General features: G+C 41.8%; 1 protein-coding gene across 1 annotated transcript in view; it reads left to right on the forward strand.

The window, feature by feature from the left end:
* The window catches only part of T265_08780 (hypothetical protein), a gene marked incomplete at both ends in the record, with an annotated part of 91,064 nt that overhangs the window by 48,362 nt on the left and 24,601 nt on the right, over positions 1 to 18,101 (forward strand). The window contains one exon of the mRNA XM_009174680.1: positions 6,715 to 6,820. Coding sequence (XP_009172944.1) covers positions 6,715 to 6,820 — 106 coding nt within the window. The remainder of the gene's footprint in view (positions 1 to 6,714; positions 6,821 to 18,101) is intronic.

Consider the following 18,101-nt stretch of genomic DNA (forward strand, 5'->3'; position numbering starts at 1 on the left):
ATTAGTTTTGTTTGATCTATGAACCGCAGGGGAAAATCTTTGGAAGTTTTGGGCCTGTAGAATAATTTTTCTTGTTTTTACATACGATATTAAATAAAATATAGCAAATGTTATCAAGTCAATATTTCTGTCGGATCTTTGTACCAATTGACCGCATCGCGTGGCCAAGCGCCAAGCATCTTAACTAAATTGTCCCTTGCGAATTCCTTATCACGTGTAACTGATCAGTTTGGTCAGTAGATTTTCCGATTTTGGGGTTGCGTTTTCGGCCTCAATAATAGGCAGAGCCACCTTCGCTGTTCCCCTCATCCAGATCATTGTTGTTGAGCAGAAAGCAGTGTATTGGCAAAAGATACCTTCAACTCTGCACCCATGTTTAAAAGTGCAAACATATCATCAAAACAATCGGGTCCATTTCATTGCTACCATTTCACTGCTCCATTAATTATTTTCAGTCCATATGGGTGCACTCGCGCTGATTCTGTAAAATAGCATATCTTGACAGCTCTCCTAAGGTTGAGTCGGGTCCATTGCATTGCTACCATTTTACTGCTCCATTAATTATTTTCGGTCCATATGGGTGCACTCGCGCTGATTCTATAAAACAGCATATCTTGACAGCTCTCCTAAGGTTGACAAGTTGACAGCCACTTATTACCAGCAACACAGGTGGTCTCGTTTGTTAAACCATTGTCGCGTCTCCAGGTGGATGTCACCGTTTGAAAATCTCACCACTATCACTTTCGTCCCCTTAAGCTTCACTGTATCTGTGCAGTAAGGATATCCGTCCAAACCTGTTTGATTTGAACACCAATCAGTGTTATCATTTCATGTTGGTCAGCCTCACGATGACACCCGTTAGTTTTCCTACCAAAGATCATAGCAAATTTGAATGTTGTTGCCCACATAAACCACTTGATTGCTTCTTCACGCGATTGAAAAAATGAAGTGGTTAGGATGGCTTTCCTGGAGTTTACTGATATTATTTGGCGGCACCGACTGAAAGATACTCTCACAGCTTTATCTTGAAGGTAGTGGTTTGGTAGATTTGTACAGTTTTTTTACCTGAAGGACCCCATTTACAAGCCGGAGTGGAAAATTCTTCGTAGAGTTCCCGACCCATAGTATGTTCTCCAGAGGGCTATTTTTCATCGTTTTATTCTTTTTGCAAAAAGTGATCTCAGCAGCTTCTCCTGTTGTTAGACTTTCTGGAGCGTTAGATTCTATGATCCCTCCATCTCAAATAAGGCCATAGGAAGACGCGCAACAAAATTCAATCTCTCACTGGTAAAGATTTTTGTGGTTTAAAACTTCCATAGTGAACTATAAACCTCCCCAAGTAAGCTCAAAACATCTTATGATGAACTAATTGAAGAAGACTGGTATTTCAAGCTTTCACACACAAACTACTGAACACATCCCATTACCTCATTCTATATTTCGTCACTTCCTGTTTCCTTCCACGCGCAATTTACTAACCCTAAATTGTATGCCCGGACCAAATTGGCAAAGATCTTTACCTGAATGTAAAACCTCTGAAGCTTAAGTCTAGCTGCAGTGTGATTAAGGGGTATACTTGCCAAACATCCGGTCAACTCTTGCTGTCACTTTTGTATCAGGTTCATGTCAGATACCACTCACCTTGTTTATCCCTTTCATCCTAAAGCCGTTTAATTTTCAGACAGGTGCCTGAAAATCAGAAAATACAGAAAAAATAATTCAGAAAATACATTTTCCCCTATTTCAATTAAGCTATGGTTTCTAGGTTGACGTATATATATATCAGCCTTTTGCTTCCCATTCTGTTCCAACTCTGCGCTAGTTGTGAACCATGGAAGTTTACACCTATTATACTTGATTTTAATTGATTTATAAGGTTTAATAACAAACCCTCCTTCTTTGGCGTTTACAGATGCAGGTGTCTTTCTGATGTGAATTTACAAAAACGGTTGTTTTCCAACTCGAACGATTACGAACGTTTACTCGGACGTTTACTCAACAAGAATCTACTTTTTTGATCACCCATACATTTCGTTCAACTTGTTGCATAAAACGATTTAACAACCAGCGGTTAGGTGTGTTTTCTGGAGGAGCTGTAATTGAAAAACAGACAAAGAAAGACGTCTGCTTGCTTGGTGAGAACAAAATTACTCAAGAGCCATCGACGATATTCGTGCTCTGAGCATAGAAATACAGGCACCATCGACCGTCTATCGATAACAATAAGTGAATTACCACCGAAAGAACGCGCACTCTATTGGAAAGCTATGTAAACACAGAAGAAGCCACATCATGTGATGTCGCAATTCACGTAGAACTGTGATTGTAGTAGTTCGCTCCTATGACGAATTTTGCCGCATCTAGCGGACGAAATTTCCACAATATCCTTTATATCGCATAAAATGATTTTTGGAGATTTAAGAGCAGCAAAGCATAGGAATACGTGTCATATGAAACTGAACATTTGGATTTTCTCCAAGTCTTTTTTTAAATATAAAGGAATCACAAGTTAGATTTTTGTTGCGGACTTAGATAATCACTAAAGTTCGCGATTAGGATATCCATAAATTTGACGTTTTTAAGAAACATTTTCTAAAACCGTTCAAAAACCAAGGTTTTCTTCCCTCGGATAATGATAGTATCCTTACTTTTGCATACATAGCAACCGTCAAAAGTGAGAATTTTAAGTATTGATGGGGTGAACGGAAAGACAATTTGAGAATAGATTAGAACCGTCTGGCTCCCACTCTTCAACTCTGAGTTCCTTCTCTTCAGGTAGTGATCGGAATTCTAGTCGTATTCGTTTTATTAAGGTGGTTTTGACAATGTCAGCATAAACCAGGCTTACCAAACGATATAGGGTTTTCAATTTACGGGAATGTCCAGTTTGGTATGAGCATCATGGGTTGCTTGATGGCTATTAGGAGGAATCGATCGTAGTGTGATAGGATTTGATATTTTTTAACTGAGATATTGTCTTGTCATGAAGGTCAAGCTATACTGAAAAGCCGAGATCTGCATAGCTTTTTCATCCTCGCTGAGAACCATGAACAGAGCGTTCTCACGAAACTCAGAGTTTTGAGCCCTTGACCTTCAGTGACTGAACAGTTATCCGTTAGGCTGAGAGTGGCAGAACAACGATGTGATTATCTCTCTCTTAGACGACAAATAAAAACTAGCAACTGACTGATCATCTGTGTATTGAGAAGAAGGGATGACGACAGACAGCTTTTAGTCTTTCGCTGTCGAATCACTGAGAAGTTAAATCGTGCTCATGGTATACTAATCAGACTTCCAAGAGGATCATAAACACACCTCAATGATGTTGATTCATACATATTTTACAGATACACATTTTGCTCAAATTTCATTGACTGGTTCTGTTCTCGAAGCGACTAACTAAAAGAAAATGATAAATGTTTTGCGATACGGTAGTCCGCTTCACTTGGTCCTTTGGAAAGGCTACATTTGCTTTCAAGCAAGCTCCTTGTCCCTGGGAATTTACCATTGACTCAGTGGTCCGGGTTTCTATACCCACCGGAACAGACCGAAAATCTTGTTATTTTTGTGCCCTTAGTCTTCCTTCAGAGAGATCCTCAGTTATTTAAGCATGAACGTTACCTAGCAGCAAGAGTGATTTCATTTTGGACATGGCAAATCACGGCATACAAAAACCAAGCTCATTCATACTGTTTACCTTCGGTGAAAACATCCCATCTCACAGCTCTTGTGCAACAAGAGCAAATGGTGTGGTTAATGTGTAAAACCGTAAGCCATGAAATCCGCCGTAATGAAATGTGTGAACCAGTGGTTGGCATAGTTTAACCAGCAAACGCTACGACCACTTACAGGCGCTTTTAAGGATAAGTCGCGTGACTACCCACTCAAGTAATTTGCCCAAAAGCAATCACGCGTTATGCAAAGGGATGTTCACATCCGTCGAGTATGAAATGTAGTTCGCTTAGTTTCGTAAGAAGTGTCGTTTTAGTTAGGCCACTGAAATTAAAAATTACGGTCGCATTAAATGCTGGTGGGGAAGAATGGCTTTCGTGGTTTCCGAATGCTAGGAAAATTTATCTTGCTACCAAAAAGTCGAATCACGGCTTACTGTGGACCAATAATTTTACGGATTACGGTCGCATCAAATGCTGGTGGGGAAGAATGGCTTTCGCGGTTTCCGAATGCTCGGAAAATCTATCTTGCTACCAAAAAGTCGAAACACGGCTTACTGTGGACCAATAATTTTACGGGAAGACTAGCTTTCTACTGCGTTTTTTCAGGTAAAAGCCAATTGGTTATTCCAAACTTGCATGTTTACGTGTCCACAAACAACCGTAGGTTTGGGAAACCACTTACTTCCTTTTGCTTGCACCAGCTGGGCAACCTACTACCCGTAAGATTGCTGAAAATCCGTCGACAGCCCACAACAGGTTTCGCCCTTTTTGGGGCTCATCAGGTAGACGCAGTCCCTGGGTTTCCGTCAGCCTTATGTTCTACTTGAAACAAATTGCACGGAATCAGCGAATATACACTCATTTGCAAACTAATTTTTTTTCTAGAGACTCACCTAGAACACAGCTGAATCTCTTGGTTGTGATGTTACAAAGATATACATGCATCGCGATATCTCGAATATCGTAGTGACTGAGACATGAAGCGGCCTGGTGCAGCACATTCAGTTGCCTGAGAACATCACAAACGACAGATTCACCTGTGTTCCAGGTGAGCCTCTCGAAAAAAACCAAATTAGTTTGCAAATAAGTGTATATTCGCTGATCGCACAGTTTTGTTTTATATTGGTTGTCTGACTGTTCACTGTAAATGTTCCAGCATTTTGTTAAATAGAAGCTGACTTAAATAATGAGTAGAGAGGCCAATAAAATGAAACAAATACGACATCATTCATATTTTCTCAGGCACAGCGATATCTGGAAAAAGAGAGCGCTCGCATAAACTGACAGAGTTGGACGACAAACAAAGATGATGGTGACCAGACGGTTTAAACTCAATGAAGCCTATTGTGTTTGGGTGAACCACCAGGTTAAAAATCAGGTCCAATATAGTAATTGATGGAAGCACGAACAAGCAAAGTCGGATGAGGATCCGTAGACCCTTTGACGTTTCATGCGTTTATTTCAGAAAGCATTTAAATTAAAGCAGACTGTAATTAATAGGCGTTCCATTATGGACAGTAGAGGTTTCCTTTTCTCGTCCACGCTAATTTGGTCACTGAAGAGACTTTGCAATAAGCAGAACTTTCGTAAAATACTGCTCACGGGGTTGGCTGAAGCTCTGAGTTACCAGCTGCCGATAGTGTTCCTCCTAAAAATCGACTCCTCGTCAACCTCACTATGCGCTTAAAGGATAAAAACGGTACCTATTTTTGAACCGGTCCATCTTATAGTTTATTATAAAAATGTAACTAATGTGGTTGGGTCCCGAGAGCATAAAAATACTGTGGCACACAAACTGAAGACGTTTATCCGCAGTACCAAAGTACCTAACATGTTGCCTTGGAGACAGGATGTTTACAGTGGTTTAGATAAATGTCTCGGCTCCAAATGTTTTATTGAATTGCTAGACACATTCTGCCTCCTAACTCCACGGCCAAAAACAGAACAGCGTGATCCCCAAGCTAAATAGTATCTTGCGGGAAAGCGTTATTCGAATTTTTTTACTGATACGAGCATGTTCGAGGATATCAAATATATCCACTCTAACAGAAGGTGTTCCGAACACCAGTAATTCTAGGCACCAGTGCACTTACAAGATCCCGCACGCATTTGACAACCCAAACGTCGGCTACAGAAATAATTCAGACTATCTAAATGGTAATATTTGTAAACGCGCATAAATGCGTCATGTCATAATCGAGACTGCTTGTTATGAAGATAACTCAAATCATATATTTATAATGGCCAACACCGTAAAGTAGCTCAATGTGGGCGTACCATTTTCTTCCCAAACAGCCATCGGAGGTCATCACAGCCAACAATGCACAAGGCAAATTCAGAAACTTCCATTTTGTCCGGTGCTACGACGCATCGTAAATATCACTTTGTCTACGGAAAACACTGACGGGCTGTCTAGTTTTACAGAATGTAAAAATTAAACTGTAGACAGGTTCGACCGTCAAAGTGTTTTCTTTGAAGGGACTGTGTACGCAACTGGCATGCAGAAAGCATAGCATTGCAGATTTTCATATCTATCCAAACATGGCTCCCTGCGCATTCGCACTTGCGTAGCACACTTAATATCATCAACAGCTAAATATATAAAATTTGTATGGGAACATATTAGCATGCACTGACTGTCTTCAAATCACCACGGCAGAGTCAACAAAATGAATAACCATTTTTATTTAAAAGCTTTTGTTTCGGTATTTCAATAACATTCATCTTTTCGATGCGTGAAGGAAGATCTGAGTGCATTGTACGCTTATGTCCAACTTCTTTTACTTATTAAGTGTTGAGGTAAGGTTAGTGGCATTTTATTCGATCGGATAATGCGTGGTTTATAAGCTTACTTCAAATTATCGACACTTGTTTGTCTGTTCTTAGTTGGAATCGCCTTCAGTCCTGCGGGGCAGCCACATGTAAAACAATGGATTACACGAAAATGGCAGACTCATATAGAGGTTTTTGTACGTCAACCGAGAACTCAACGCCATAAACGGGAGATGGTGATTTTGTGTTTTTCTGCGTCCAATTTTAGGAAAAACTATTGCCAGTGAGTTATGGTCACATATCCGTATTAACCGCACTACTTTAGAAAGCGCACTTGATTCAAAGTCCTTGGGATCTGTTTATTCTCCTGCAAGGTACGTGGCTTAACTGAAAAGCAACTTCTACCAAGTTTGCAGAGCAGGCACCAGTCGGTCACCCGGCTGAATAAAAACAGCTTTATTGGTCGCCTCATACCCAGACAACAGCAGATATCGCGCATGTATAGACGGTATTTTCTAATCGTACTCCATGCACTTAACAAGTGCCACTGCAGTTCAAGAAAGCACTTACTATTGCGAAATGGAAACAAAATCAGTGGTTAATTTTTTGACCGCGCCCTGGTGCTTTAAGAAGCAACTGAAGTTCATGGCAGTGTGTGCAATCAGCATGTTTAGGAGGCAGATAACCATGTCCGTATCACTAAGATACCGTGCAATCCTGTTTGAATGATGCCAGTTACTAATTACGAACACTCTTCTAAACGATTTTCTGGTCTGACCCGTACGCAGAACCCATAGGTTAGAGAGCACCAAGTTTGCTGATATAGCGTAGGTAGAATAACGCGACTGAGATATGGTGACACTTCATCTTTACTTTGTCAGTGTCATTAAAATTGTATCGGACCTGTTCTCGGGGGTTCATCTCATCCAATAAGATTAGAATTCCTGATGACTTTTAGAGGGTTCGTATCATGGAGCAAAAATGTGAAAGCCCACTTCCACGATGGTGGCTGCCAATCCATTTTACTATAAGTAGGTCATCACATAGGCAACTGCGTAATTTTTTTCAAAAGAAACACAAACGGAATCTACAGGAATAAACTTTGTTTTAGAGGTCAGATCTTTTCATCTAAAGCGTACGTCAATGACCAGGTAAATAGCAATGTAGTTCTGAAAAGAAGATTTAAAATATCCATTAATTCTCCTAGCTCTCCATTTAATAAAAACGCTACCATGCTGATATACACTTCCGATCAAATCTCCAGCACTTGAAATTATAAAAATAAATCAGCTACATGGATTGCATTTTCCGTGAGATTTCCAAGTAAACTGACATTTCTTCGTCCTTTTTCGCAAACGTTAATTTCCCTGAAAACTATCCGGTGATCTGCGTTAAAATATAACTCTGTCTAGAAGCCCCGACCTCCTTTAAACATCCAAATCAGACTCCGGAAAGAAACGATGTGTATAGCGATGAATGTCCTCAGACTGCAATCAGGACCAAAAGAGGGTTGACGTGAGGCGTTGTAAAACAACCGGAAATTTCGCATGGTTGCTTTCAGCGACACGGAAAAACTCTTATTCGGACAATTTTGGTGCAATCAGGTCACTGAAGTAATGAGCTCTTTTGATCGTGTTTTGTGGCACAAAAATGTTTGCTAAGTTTCGATGGATTTGAACAGGTGGCCTGCATTCTTTCTATAAGCGTTTCACATATCAACTGGCTTACAGTTTGTGGGCGGATCTGTGTGGGATAGGATGGCGTGCTTTTAAAGCAAGCATGCACGCTTGTAGATAATTATGTTCTCACTTCCCACTCATAAAATAGAATTTAAAGCGTCGATCAATCGGCTCACTGCTGGACACACATTTCCTGAGTCCCTATCAAGTAGATACTCCTACGTCCGGCTTCAACTCCACAAATGATTTTGTTTTCCGGTTAAAAATTGTACAACGTGTACAACATGATGCTTGCTTTACGCCTTAAGATTATGTGGTATTCAGACTGCAGTAAAAGTGGTTTGCGGTCCGTTGAATGGGTATTTTTGTTCTTTTCGTTTTATCTAATCCTGGATGTTCAACTCAAATTGAAACTTAATTTGCCGCCCCTGTTCCACCTTACTGATAAGTCGTATTGACCACGGGGCGAGTCGTCTGAGTTAAAAAGTACATTCAGTCTGAATCTAACAAGCGAACGGCAAAACTTCAATATCATAACTAGAGTTTCGTGTGACCCACAGGGGTGATGCATTCAAACAAAAATGAATAAGCATCACCGCTTTTTTGGCTTTTCAGCATTTGTTGATTACGTTTGAAGAACGAACACTTTATTAAGGGCCAGAAGGGGGATATTGATCCACTGAAGTTAACCTGTCTACTGAAAATGGCTTCTAAGCATCCAACCATCCATTGATGTCTGCTCGATGGTGAGATAAGGTTTGCAAGCCAGCTGCTAAGCTCGGTAGGCAAATCAACTGGCACCTGATCGCCAGACCACAAACACGAACAAGCAACCTATATTGGGATATAATGTCAACAGTATGGTAGTTTTGCCCACAAAAAGGCTTTTTGACCGCAAGCGCTTGTTCGCAGAATCTTCTACACTACAACAGCAGCAGCCCTTATATGAATGCTCTAGAAAAATCGTACTTTCAAAAGACTGTATTAGTAAGGAACAAAGCTTTAGCTTCAAAAAATTCAAGAATATGGTTAGATGGGAATCGATAGTGGCCAAAATGATGAACCCTCTTGCATACAGCATAATTAAAAGAACGTTCAGCTCTCCCTTTCTCCAGGACAATAAGTTTGAATTGGAATAATTAAAGACAGCTGTAAACGTTATCATTCAGTCGAACAAGAAAATGCACCTAACCGTCAACAAGGACGCTTTCCACCGTATAAAATACAGTAAAACTCCAACCGCCAACCTGGCTGATCCCCACCGCTGTCTTCCCAAATGGTATAAGCTGTTTATAACCTTGATGAACAGACCAATAGTCAATTGATCGGTATGTAATTTCGTTTTTATCAAAATTTTAAAACGAAATTTCGACTAACCTGGTCTGTCAGTACTTTTATCGTGAGACCATTTAACCCGCAACAAAGCTCATTGAGGCCGGTAGAATCTCTTACATATATATATATATATATATATATATATTTGCAAAAGAAAACGAGCGAGGAGGTATGTCATGAGTTAGTGTTTCCCATGCACCACATCTCTGTGCGCTTAAAGAACACAATCTGATTTCGTCTCGTATAAACAGGACCAATTTTTACAGCTGTGCACGAACAACAACGTTGCTTTCTTCCACCCATTTGTAATATTTTCAATTTCACGTACAAAACGCTGAGAAATTTCTTTTGTTATTGGTCACAGTTTTTGGTTGACTAGCTGTACTTAGTCGCAATGAAAGTTTTATTTTCGGATCAATGTAGGGGTTCATGTTGCCAGAAAATAACAGCGTCTCCGCCTGAGAACAACAAAGCTATCCTTTTTCATAAAGGAAACTACTCACAAGGTTGCTGAAAGAGTTTTCAGCAACCTTGTGAGTAGTTTCCTTTATGAAAATATACTTCGATATCTCGAATATCGTGCCAACTGAATCATGAGGCGGCCTGTGTGCAGCACATTCAGCTGGAGAACATCATAAACGAGAGATTCAATTGAGTCTCCCGTGCCCGTGAAAATTGATTTGCAGATGAGTGTATTTCTCGAAAGCTATTCTTGTTTCGGGTTTCGGATAAAATGTTCAATTTGGTTATCCTGCCCGGCAAATAAAATTAGATTCCACTAATATAAAATGCAGCTTCACTGTTTTAAGTAGTCTCGAAATAGCAACGACTGAAACGAAATGCCTTTGCACATTAAGAAATAATGTAGGTGGTTTCCTTGGAGTTAAATATGATACCACATTCAAGCGTCTGGTCTTCCGAAAGTCCGGGACGTATAGAAGTAACGGACAATTATACAAAGTTCAGCTGAGATTCGTCAGCTGACCTAGGCATATCCCCATTACCATGCTAAGCAGCAGTTTACGCTTCGCAACCCTTGAAGTTTGAGCAGGATACCCTAATTCAGTCGGACAGTTTATGAAAACAGAACATTTGGCGGATTTATATTACCGCGTTGTGACAGACAGCAAAGTAGTGAACCAGCTTCGGATGGCTACCAGTTCTGTCATCTCGCAGTTTGATAGCGAAGTCAGGTAGGCATTGATTAAGCATAGGAACAACTTGAACCGACTTAGAGGTTGTTTCGGGTGTGTGCGCCAGTCGGATCCTAATCAGGAATTTGCGACTATAAGCTAGAGAGATACATAAGGCTTGGAATATACGTGACGTGATAAAATACAGCTTCTTGGAACAAATTGCTCTTACGCGATCGTCTGGGTGATCTGTGCCCTAAAGCTCATCCTGTTTGGTCAGAACCTACTGTTGTCAAAACCAGTCTATCCCAGGGTTTAAAATCAATTTTTGGGTTTTTGGACATAACTGAACGCTGTTTGGGTACTTCTCGGTTTCTAGCAGTATTCTCCAAATGGCCTTGTGTGAGTTGCTTTCGGATTTGACTATCAGCTATTCGCTTTACGTTGCCTGTTTAGCGTGCCTGGTTGTGTACTGTGGTGCACTCATTTCCAGTGATCTAGGTTCATTTGAAAACCTCATTGATCTCGATTTGAATTGACCGCGGAATCCCAGAGATCTTGCACGAAAGTTACAAGCGAGAATTGTCATTTGTTCCAACGCATTATCGTTGTAGCGTTGCGGTTTTGGCTATATACATTAGCAATAACAGCAAACATAACATGATCTTTAAGTACTCACACAGACTGCTTCCTGCAACCGAATTTATGTAAGGCATGGAATGCAACGCCTGCCCTGTAGATCTATAATTCTAATTTCGTGTCCATCGTCAAAGTCAGGATGGAATGAGGCCGATGCAACAGAATTCCTCGGACGGGCTATACAAGGGCCACTGACTTGAAAGCAGGAAGAGTTGATTTCTACACCAAGCAGGCCGATAAAAGGCTAGCTTTCAGGAAACATTCACACTAATACCAAACCGGAACGCTGTCAAATCAAAGTATGTGGATATTTTCCGTATTTCGAATATAGGTATGAACGCAGTCATTCGTGAAAGCTGCATACTGTCTTGCAATTTGTTCGACTTCCTTTTCGTCACGAAGTTTGTGATCACAACTTCTGAGTCGGAAGCTCACCCACACAAATGGCAACGAGGTAGAGGCTGCGCAAGACGACAGCCAGGATGCAAACTTGCTTCGTGGCAGCCACGGACGATATGCACATACCCGGGTATTTATTTTGACGCGAGGAGGGCCAACAACTTTGATTGCATTTCCAAGACAATGGGGCATCTGGGAAACTAACGGACATGCCATGTAACGGATGGCTTTACTATCGACATTTTCCTGTAGTTGACACCATGAAAGATGGGGTCAATCGCGCTACGTTTGCCTTGGAATGCAAGTGACAATTTACTGATATTTTCTGCGAGACATGAGCTTTCGTTAAGTGGAATACGTGAGTGTCAGTATTCTCTGGGTCGGTACTCGATGGGTATCCTTTTTCGTCGCCCCCTTTCTGTTTAGTCTAGACACCAATGAGATTGTTGAGAACATTTCATTTTAACTCTCCCGATGCAAGTGAAGCGACTTGAACTGTCGCACTCGATGGAAAGTGGGGCACCTTATTACAAGCTATGTTCTTCTTACTGACCACTATTCACTCCCCCCCTGATTTTGTCTTTTTAATGATGAAAAGCCGCACGCAGACTTCAAACGTTTGCGCTAATGCCTTAATTGCCAAGAGCTCCATTATCGCTTACCATCTCTGTCACAACCGAATTAAGTGTTTGACTCACCAATGGGGAAGGAAAGGAAGTGATGATAGGTGGTGACTGCACGTGAAAATCTCTTTGCCTAGCTCCTGGGTGAGAAATCACGGGACCATACTTCCTGGCAAAAATATCCTACTGACAATGTAATCATGATGATCGTTGCTGCAAATCCGGTTTGTGCCAGCGTCGACGATTCACTGAAAGAAAGAAATCGTAGACGGCCAATTCTCTTTTCGCGAAACCGGTAGCGCTTTTGTCTATGCGTACTGAGCTAACCTGACGATACTGGGAGTAATGGATTACCGTCCGACAAGTAAAGCCATTAGATTTTAACACCAAAACTTCCAAACCGTTTCCTGTGGCATACCGCATTATACAAGCCTTTGTAACTTCCTCCAAACAAGCTTGAGCGCGTATTTTCAGGAGGAATCTTGGTTTATTTCAATATTTTGCAGTATTCGAACACTAGATAGTGTAGGACAATGGCTTTATTACGATTCCTAAGATGACCGTGGGGGATAGGCTACAAAGCCAGAAAATCCGCGAGATTTTGCATGATTTATCTACTAAAGCTTGAATGCAGCCCTTTGCCTTTACGTTCACCCTCACCAAAAGTTTTCGGAGCTCAGCGTATTTATCAGTCAATCCGGTGATAAACGTAACTTCAACTGTGAGGAATCCTTGGTAGGTTTGTGAGATCATATTTGACTAATACGGTCAGTCCGAAGACAAAAGTGAAGTGTCTAACATTTGTATCAGCTGTTTATAAAACACCAACACGTTTCAGGACCAGTGGACCCACGCATGCATTGATACACTATCAGCAGCCAATAACGTTTTTGGAGAAGTAAATGTTCGAGGTGAACAAAACAGAAGTTGGGAGTGGGGTGAAGTAAATCCAAACCGATCGGCCGGTCGGACACCCTTGAATTCCTGTTGGGTTAGAAGTAAAATCCAACAGATCGTGTAGCCCCCTAATAATTCTCGATTGTCAATAGCTGAATCGATGACATTCATCTGACTGCTGTGTGGACCCTTGGGGAAGCACAATTCTGTTCAACTTTCACACAGTGACCAACGAATCTAATATGACCTCATGACACTCCTCACCCATTCATCTGTTGACTATGTCTATATTATTTATCTTTGCCCCTTTTGTTTTGCTTTGTTTGCTCAACTGGATCCGTCTTTCACCTTGGCTCAAGGAGCGTTCCGTCTGGGCGTGTATGAATGTCTGTGTGAATGTGCGCAGCTGACTTAGTTACCCGTTCGGGTCCCGTTTGCTAAGCCTGTCCTGATTTGTTCCCTCATGAGACTTGTGTGACGGCACCGCCAATCAGAAATACGAGAATGTCATCGGAGGGGGCGACCGCCAATCATGCTACTAAGCTAATGTCGGCGCAATGTTGTTCTCCGTGCGGAATTTGACACTGCACTGCACCGGGCAAAACGGACTTGTGAATTTTTCGACGCTGAGAACGTCGACAATAGGGTTTAGTTGTATAAATTTGCTTACACTTGTGTAAATAGTACCGTCGAATTCCAAACTCAATTCCTGCTTTTGATATTTGGGATTATCGAACCCGTGGGAGACCTTGTCATTGACGATTTCGGTGCACAAATGTTCCGCACAGCGACGCCCGACTTCCTGTAAACTGATAATTGTCGTGGGTAACGTGCGAAAGATCACGACCAACTGCTATATTATCATCTTGGGCGGATTTCTGGATCAGCTCCTAATGTCCAGACGAAGTCTGAATCCCTTCTTCCATAATTTCGAAGGAGCTGGGCGCTTGCGAAACACGACGTTGTTCACAGAACAGCGTTTTCCTAAACCACTCTGTACTGCAAATGAAACACGCGTTTTCCTAAACCACTCTGTACTGCAAATGCTTATTACATGCTTACTCACTGCTGTTTCTCTGACAAATTTTTTTGTCAGCATCGTTAAAATTCAGGTGCAAAGCTTTAACCAATGTAATGCAATTGCAGCGCCGAAGCCAGGCCACTACGACAGGAGCAACTCGCTCAAGGAAATAATGTAAGAAAGAACACATATTCAAGCGAAAAAACAGGAACCAGGACCAAGTTTTGGGCTTCCAGAAATGTATCTACATTTAGCTTCGCGTTACACAGTCACCAAGCAAAGAACTGATCAAACACCAGTATTCAATTATTTCCGAAACAATATAATGTACAGACGTAGTGCACTACTCATAAGGTTGCTGAAAACTCATTGACATCCCAAACCGGTTCTGCCCTTCCTAGAGTTCATCGGGTCACCGAGTTTCCTTCAACTTTATGATTTGCTTGAATCCCAATCGTACGGAATCTGACTTAAACACTGATCCGCACACCAAGACGAATAAGAACTCCGTAAGTGGGAGATTCAGCTAGTTTCCGGGTTAGACGTTAATCAAAACCGAAATGGTATGCAGATGAGTGTATGCCTCAAACGAAACGTAAAGATTCATACTGGACCTAAACTGCAAGTTTTGACACAATTTTGGTCGTTGGCTTGTTTGCTGAGCTGGGCAATTCGATTGCAAACGTTTCATCTCCAATCGAGGTGAAATCATCAGTGCGTTATTGGGGAGCGTAGTGGTGCGTAGCGGTGGGTTAGTGGTTGCGCGTTGAACATTCTTATGTGCGTGTTAATATACGTGCTGCTAGCAGGGAATGACCTTTGATCGCGATTAGTTGTTCGGTTGGGCAGTTCTATTGGTAGCTCCGTTGTCCTGAGGCCCCATTCGCCGATGCCCAAGTGACCTTTGAGCTTGGCATCCCCTGCCGTCGTAATTCGGTCAGTGCTGGAGTGACCTTTGTCCTTTCGAGTCCCGGCATGTGACCTTTATTGATTTGCCTCCTTAGTTCTTTGTCTGTGAATCCAATATTCGATCCTCCTTGAGTGTTTCAGTTGAGATGTTGGTCTTTTGCACGTAGGGGTGCGTAAACTGGATCCACTTCGATGCACCGGTTGACCGAATCTGCCGTGGAGTACCATCCTTCCAGAAATTTTCTTCCGTGCCAAAGTTTTTGCGTTTTCCAGATTGAATTTGTGGCCTACTTGGTCCTTGTGTATGCATATCCGCGACGCAATGTCATGACTCGCCACACTACTTCTCCCGTGTTCAGGTTTCAGATACTGAATCCCGTGTCACGCGTAAGTTTGACAGTTCAGAATATCAAAAGGAAGACCTGGGTTCGTAAGTCAACGATACTATTATAACAAGCTTTCGCTGTCCACGTGTCCATGGTGCTACCTGTCACTCAGGGTCACAGCGCAGTGTCGAGTTCCGCACACTTAACAACGGCGAGCGGAATGCTGGCTTGGAGTTTGGTTTCTAACCTTCCTTTCCCAGCCCAGTCACATGATTCTGATTTGTGGAACGATCACATTGGAATCACAACATAACAAGTCAAAGCAGGCGTAGCAGACTGGGCACGAACACTCATGGTTAAATGGGTCAGTGATACAAGCGTAAGCATCTCAAAATATTAGTGGCACACGAGATGTTCTTCATGGTAAGACGAATTACGGGTACGGATGAGCAAAACAAGTGGAGATCAAAAGCACATGGGTAAATAAGCAAATGAATGGGGAATCATCATTATGTCAAGCTAGGTTTATTGGCTAGAACAACGATCTTCGGTTGTTTTCCACTCTGTTATCTTTCTGAAGAGTTAGCAGGAGCCATTCATTTGCTCGTTTTACATCATACATTTTGCAGATGTCAGTCTTCACGTACTTACATAATCGGAAGACAAGTGATGGACATCCACAGTTTCTTTCGTACTTGACTAACCAATGGATTCATGCTGGTGTATGAAAAAACAGTGATTGCTTTTGGATAGGGGAAAGGTAATATGTGATAGCCCTTTTGAACTGAAGATTTCAAGCCACAAAAGATGGACAGCTCCATAGGTGGAGCAGCCTACATAACTCAACGACCATGCAGGAAACTACCTACGGGTTCCTGATGGTTTATTTTCGAAGAATATCCCAAAATAGGGGACGAAAGATGTGGGCATCTAAACCATTAACATTAAAATGTGTGGTGTGCTCCAAGCCAAGGCACTATCGACGACACAAAGACCATTGCCATAGGTTGTAATGCAGTTTTTTGTGTCCGTTTTGAGACTTCATATATGGACAATAATTAATATTTTGATGTCGTTATTTATATCGGACGACTGTGCGTAGGATTTGGAAACTGTGCAAGCTCAGGTAAAGTAACCCGATCCATAATTCTATCGGTTAGTAATAAAAGCCTTTTGTTAGGGTGGGACTGCCATGAAAGAGCACTGGAGGCGTGTTGCGGTTTCTGTTCAATCCCAAATTACTAGTTTCTCCACAGGAAACCACGAATATACGTTTTCAACCAAGAATATTGGGTGATCACGTGAGTGACTGGGTAAATGATGCAGCCCCTACACCGAACAATTATACCTAACCAACTTTCCTGATTAGCACTGAGCATTCTGAAACCACCGCTCTCAGAATCTCCATATATAGCTAATTTCAACTCCAGCCAAGCTGTGTAATCTGAAACTGATACAATTCAGTGACGAAAGTTCACGAAATCTTCCTTACCCTAAATTGGCTGCTGTGTGGGACTAAACTTCCTCCCCATTTATCAGTGGTTGCAAGGCAATGCAACCGGTATTTCTCGAAAGCAAACTTTGCCATTACTCCAAGACTCCTTTCAAAAGTAAGCTTGACAAAACGGTTATGTTCATTAAATTCCGTCTTCAGAAGTCCGGTTACATGTGGCTTGTTGTAGCAGAATTAATTTGGCTACATGTCGTCGGAGATAAGACTGCGCGCAAGACAGTGCCTGACGAACAATCAGGACCACCGTGGTAATAACAGAAGTCTAAGTTCGATACACGCACGACGCATACCCTGACATCAATCATCAGACAAATGGGTGCTATCCTTTCGAAATTCTCGCTGCAAAATATTCTTTGTGAGAAAGCCAAAATACGACAAACTGCAACTGTCAGTCCAAACTGAAATGTCAGCTGACCGTGTCTTTGTTCAGTTGCCTTGCTTTACTGTTCACAAAGCACCGCATATCAAACCTGCCTGCAGCCTTCCACTCCCGTATGATGCTCAAAGGCATTCTTTAGCTTACTGACCGAAAATATATCCATCATCGTTCTATTTATGAGTTGGAAACTAAAGCAAAATCGTTGAATGTTGGAAACTAACCTTAAACTAACAACTGAGTCGTACTTCTCGGGACCAGATAAACAGCAAGGCAACCTGAGTGGCTTTATTTCATTCTTCTACTATCGAACAAAAAAAATCAAATATCGACCATAATGAACCTTGACGTTAACAATACGATGCGCTACTGGCTTGTGAACGAAGGAAAGGGGACTGGACCGCTATCGTTCCCTTTTCCCGCGGGATGCAAATTCGACACCGCTGATACCAGTATGTGTCTCTAAAAAGTAATGCGGAGTTCGTCTCTCGGAGCATTCTCCTTGAGAAACTCCTGCATTAAACTTCGAGGCGGTCGCGTTTATTTTTCCCAGTCCCTCGAATTCGGATTATTGTGCAGCTTAAATAGGTTCCCAGACAACCCGCGTGCATATCAGCATAATACAGTTTGTGCCGACGGATCTTGAATATTTTAGTGGTGTGAGGAGTTTCAGGAAGTTCTGACTGAGGTTTTATCCATTAATTGAAGTCCATCTATGTCAGAAAGCTGAAAATTACTGTATAGCTGTTTCTCTCTTATCAGGAATCATCAGTGGTGTGCGTCTCACAAAACGCTAGGAAATTCA

Source organism: Opisthorchis viverrini (genome assembly GCF_000715545.1).
Source record: "Opisthorchis viverrini unplaced genomic scaffold opera_v5_241, whole genome shotgun sequence".
NCBI classification, from domain to species: domain Eukaryota; kingdom Metazoa; phylum Platyhelminthes; class Trematoda; order Opisthorchiida; family Opisthorchiidae; genus Opisthorchis; species Opisthorchis viverrini.